Genomic DNA, 4,772 nt, shown 5'->3' with positions numbered 1-4,772 from the left:
GAATAAATCTGCCGTCTTGCGCAAGGCCATCGACTACATCCGCTTCCTTCAGCACAGCAACCAGAAGCTCAAGCAGGAGAACCTGAGTCTGCGCACTGCTGTCCACAAAAGCAGTGAGCGCTGGCCCTCCCCGGCTCGCAGCTCCCCCAGGTCCTGAGCTCCAATTTGGGGTGAGGTGGGGTGTGGAGCTCACTCCAGCCTGCTCCTCTCTGGCCCACAGAATCGCTGAAGGACCTGGTGTCGGCTTGTGGCAGTGGAGGTAGCACAGATGTGCCCATGGAGGGCATGAAGCCAGAGGTGGTGGACACCCTGAGTCCACCCCCCTCAGATGCCGGCTCGCCCTCCCAGAGCAGCCCCTTGTCCCTTGGCAGCAGGGGCAGTAGCAGCGGTGGAAGTGGCAGTGACTCGGAGCCCGACAGCCCGGTCTTTGAGGACGGCCAGGTGGGGCCTGCAGTGTTGTTCCCTTCTTGTCATCCAGCAACTTCCTCCGAGCCTCAGGACTGGATCAGGCCCCTCACACATCCCACCTCCCCTTTTATAGACAGAAGAAAGACAGGGCTGAGGGGTTCCCACAGTAAGGCAGGGGGCAGAGTTGACCCCTCCTTCCTGGAGCTGTGCTCTCTGGGTCACGCCGCCCTGTTCTCACCGCCCTGCCCGTCCCCCCAGGTGAATCCAGAGCCGCTGCCTGCTCCCCACAGCCAGGGCATGCTGGACCGCTCTCGCCTGGCCCTGTGCGCGCTCGTCTTCCTCTGTCTCTCCTGCAACCCCTTGGCCTCCCTGCTGGGTAGCCGGGGTCCTGCTGGCCCCTCCGACACCACCAGCATCAACCACGGTCCCAGGCGCAGCATGCTGGGTGCTGAGGGCAGAGGTAGGGTGGTAGGAGGGGGGCTCTCGCAGAGGTGGATCTTGTCCTGTGGGCTTGGGGCTCTGAATTTCCTGGGTGCCCAGCCTCTGTGTCCCCAGCTTCTGTCTGCCCCTAGATGGTCCTGGCTGGGCCCCATGGCTGCTGCCCCCACTGGTCTGGCTGATGAATGGGCTGCTGGTGCTCTTCTCCTTGGCACTTCTCTTTGTCTATGGAGAACCAGTCACTCGGCCCCACTCATGCCCCGCCGTGCACTTCTGGAGGCATCGCAAGCAGGCCGACCTGGACCTGGCCAGGGTAAGTGGCCAGACCCTGGGGGATGGGAACCGGCAAGGCTGGGACCCCGAGCAGTGTCTGGGAAGGTGCTGGGCATACCGTGGACCTCCCCTGTTCTTCCCACTCCTGACTACCCCTCCGACTCCTGTGGACCCCTAGGGGCCCAGCCTGTGCTGCTGGGATGGTGTGGTCCTCACGGGAGGCCCAAGGTGGAGGAGTAGCACAGCCCCACATTTCTTACCTGAAAACCCCTCACCCCCAGGGAGACTTTGCCCAGGCTGCCCAGCAGCTGTGGCTGGCCCTGCGGGCCTTGGGCCGGCCTCTGCCCACCTCCCACCTGGACCTGGCCTGCAGCCTGCTCTGGAGCCTCATCCGCCACCTGCTGCAACGTCTCTGGGTGGGCCGCTGGCTGGCCGGCTGGGCAGGGGGCCTACGGAGGGACAGGGCCCTACAGGCAGATGCTCGCACCAGCGCCCGTGACGCAGCCCTCGTCTACCACAAGCTGCACCAGCTGCACACCATGGGTATGCGAGCAAGGGCTGGGCCCCCGGGGTCCTGCTGCCTCCACACCACCCTTGGCCTCACACCCTCTTATCTTCCAGGAAAGTACTCAGGTGGGCACCTCGCTGCTGCCAACCTGGCACTGAGTGCCCTGAACCTGGCCGAGTGCGCTGGAGATGCTGTGTCCGTGGCCACGCTGGCTGAGATCTACGTGGCCGCCGCGCTCAGGGTCAAGGCCAGTCTGCCCCGGGCCTTGCATTTTCTGACAGTGAGTAGGTGGTGACCAGTGGGGGCTCTGTGGGTAGGTGAGGGCTGCACAGAAAGGCACGTGGTTATGGGGCCGGCTGTGGGCCCGCCGTGGTCTCGGCCAGGGTTCAGTTTGACGGCCCGTTCCTTCCTCAACAGCGCTTCTTCCTGAGCAGTGCTCGCCAGGCCTGCCTGGCACAGAGCGGCTCAGTGCCCCTTGCCATGCAGTGGCTCTGCCACCCTGTGGGCCACCGTTTCTTCGTGGATGGCAACTGGGCCCTGTGCAGCGCCCCGAGGGACAGCTTGTACAGCGTGGCTGGGAACCCAGGTGCCTTCTCTCCCTGGGCCCTTCCCCGTGCCCACCCCTTTCCCCACAGCTGGCCGCCTCCTCTGTCCCCCGTTCCCATTCCTCATGCCTTTCCCTGGTCAGTCTCTTGTCCCCTGCCTCTCTGCTGTCCCGGCCCACCCTGGCCTGCTGCCCTGCCATCTGGTGTGGCTATGGGGATGTGCAGATGGGGAGGCCAACCTGGGTCTGTCTCAGCGGGGGCTCTTCAAAGGCAAACAGGAAGACGGGGCAGGGGGCCAGGGGGCTGATTCAAGAGGTGCTCCAGACAACATCACCATGCAGTGAGGAGGTCGGGGAAGGGCGTGCATCCCAGGTGGGTTATCCTGTCCACAGGTGGACGGAGTGTTTATCCACCAGCTTTCAATTGTCTCAGAGCCAGGCCCTCCCGTGCCCAGAAAAGATCCCTAGTGCAGGGAGGTGCCTGTGCACAGGAGGGGTGGGGCCATTCTCGCCCCTCCACTCGCCCACTCTTCTCCACAGTGGATCCCCTGGCCCAGGTGACTCAACTGTTCCGCGAACATCTCTTGGAGCGAGCACTGAATTGCGTGGCCCAGCCCAGCCCCAGTCCTGGATCAGCCGAGGGGGACAAGTGAGTGTCTCTGTGCACCTCAGCAGGCCAGAGCCCCCTGTTCAGTGGAGCCTGTGGGTGGCCAGAGCTGGGCCACTGTGGCCTTAGGTGCATTTCGGTTCCTCTCTGGGCCTCAGTTTCCCACCGGCCCAGCACGAGGGGATGGAGGCTCTTGGAGGAGCCAGGAGGCCAGGCTGCGCTGTGTGCAGAGGTGAGGCCCCCTGCCAGCCATCCTGACCGCCCGTCCTCTCCTGCCACAGGGAGTTCTCAGATGCCCTGGGGTACCTGCAGCTGCTGAACAGCTGTTCGGACGTGGCCGGAGCTCCTACCTGCAGCTTCTCCATCAGCTCCAGCATGGCTGCCACCCCCGGTGAGCCCCCCACCTGTGACGCCCTCAGCCCCAGTGCCAAGCAGCTCAGCCTCGGGTGCAGTGTGGCTGAGTTTCTGCCTCCTGTGCCCCCTTTGCAGGCACAGACCCGGTGGCCAAGTGGTGGGCCTCTCTGACAGCTGTGGTGACCCACTGGCTTCGGCGGGATGAGGAGGCAGCCGAGAGGCTGTACCCATTGGTGGAGCACCTGCCCCGTGCCCTGCAGGAGTCCGAGTGAGCACAGGCTGCATGCTCGTGCCCCACCCCCAACCCTGCCCCCAGCTTTGTTCTATGTCCTTGGGGTCTCACCATGCTCTTCCCATGAAGCCAGAACCAGGGCAGAGGGAGGTCCAACCATGACACTTCTGCCTTGGCCCCAACAGGAAACCCCTACCCAGGGCGGCTCTGCACTCCTTCAAGGCTGCCCGGACCATTCTAGGCCGCGGGAAGGCTGAGTCTGGCCCAGCCAGCCTGGCAATGTGTGAGAAGGCCAGTGGGTACCTGCAGGACAGCCTGGCCACCACACCAGCTGACAGCTCCATTGACAAGGTAAGGGCTGGGGCCAGGGGCCTGGCCTGTCTCAGGGGCCTTGGCCTTTCCACTCCCTGGATGGTCCCCCTTGGGCTGCAGAAGACTGCAGGGTCAGCCCAACAGCACAGGACGGGGGACCCAGCCGGCCTTGCCTTCTGGCTAAGGCTTGGGTCCAGGGGAGAATGGCTGCTCCCTCTGGCCTCAATGTTGCCCTCCTAGGAGGAGGGTGGGGTGAACATGTGGCAGGGCCCTCCTTGGAGGCTGCCGCGCAGGCCGGTGGGGGCATGGGGGCCTGGAGAGCGGGCGGCCCCGCGGTGCATTGCTGTTGCATTGCATGTGTGAGGCAGGTGCAGTGCCTCGGCAGTGCAGCCCGGAGCCGGCCCCTGGCACCACGGGCCCCCTAGCCTTCTCTCCCACAGCCAGAGGCCCTGACCCCTGCCCTGCCCTACCCACCACCCCCAGGCCTTGCAGCTGCTCCTGTGTGACCTGCTCCTTGTGGCGCGCACCAGCCTCTGGCAGCGGCAGAAGCTGCCGGCACCCACCCAGGCCTCACAGGGCCCTGGAGGTGGGGCCCAGGCCTCTGCCCTCGAGCTTCGTGGTTTCCAGAGGGACCTGAGTGGCCTGAGGCGTCTGGCACAGAATGTTCGGCCTGCCATGCGGAGGGTGAGTGCCCACAGAGTCCTGACTTGCGATGGGGACAGACATGAGGTGTCTGAAGGGAGTGGGGCCTGACCTGAACCTCTCCTGGTTCCTCCTGCCCAGGTATTCCTACATGAAGCCACTGCCCGACTGATGGCAGGGGCCAGCCCAGCGCGGACACACCAGCTTCTGGATCGCAGCCTGAGGAGGAGGGTCGGCCCCTGCAAAGGAGGTGAGAAGGCCGGCTGGCCCAGGTGGGAAGGGTCGCAGGCCAGGTGAAGGCTGCAGAGGGAGACCATAAGACACACAGGAGCCTCGGGACTTCGAGGTGGCCCCTGATGGGAGCCCTAACCTGTGACTCGGGGGACGACTGTCCTTTGTGGAGCACTCGCTCTGTGCTCCAGGGGAAGGAGCGGAAGGGACCAAGCAGATCGGA

General features: G+C 64.9%; 1 protein-coding gene across 1 annotated transcript in view; it reads left to right on the top strand.

Moving 5' to 3' along the window:
• The window catches only part of SREBF1 (sterol regulatory element binding transcription factor 1), an 18,531-nt gene that overhangs the window by 12,677 nt on the left and 1,082 nt on the right, over positions 1-4,772 (top strand). The window contains exons 6-18 of the mRNA XM_010842897.1: positions 1-113; positions 221-441; positions 667-868; positions 981-1,159; positions 1,401-1,662; positions 1,741-1,907; positions 2,045-2,213; positions 2,712-2,820; positions 3,060-3,169; positions 3,268-3,400; positions 3,550-3,715; positions 4,160-4,360; positions 4,460-4,568. Coding sequence (XP_010841199.1) covers positions 1-113; positions 221-441; positions 667-868; positions 981-1,159; positions 1,401-1,662; positions 1,741-1,907; positions 2,045-2,213; positions 2,712-2,820; positions 3,060-3,169; positions 3,268-3,400; positions 3,550-3,715; positions 4,160-4,360; positions 4,460-4,568 — 2,141 coding nt within the window. The remainder of the gene's footprint in view (positions 114-220; positions 442-666; positions 869-980; positions 1,160-1,400; positions 1,663-1,740; positions 1,908-2,044; positions 2,214-2,711; positions 2,821-3,059; positions 3,170-3,267; positions 3,401-3,549; positions 3,716-4,159; positions 4,361-4,459; positions 4,569-4,772) is intronic.

Source organism: Bison bison, unplaced genomic scaffold (genome assembly GCF_000754665.1).
Source record: "Bison bison bison isolate TAMUID 2011002044 unplaced genomic scaffold, Bison_UMD1.0 scf7180017864180, whole genome shotgun sequence".
Classification (NCBI taxonomy): domain Eukaryota; kingdom Metazoa; phylum Chordata; class Mammalia; order Artiodactyla; family Bovidae; genus Bison; species Bison bison.
The sequence above is the reverse complement of the archived record's forward strand: the minus strand, read 5'-3'. Positions and strand labels throughout refer to the sequence as shown.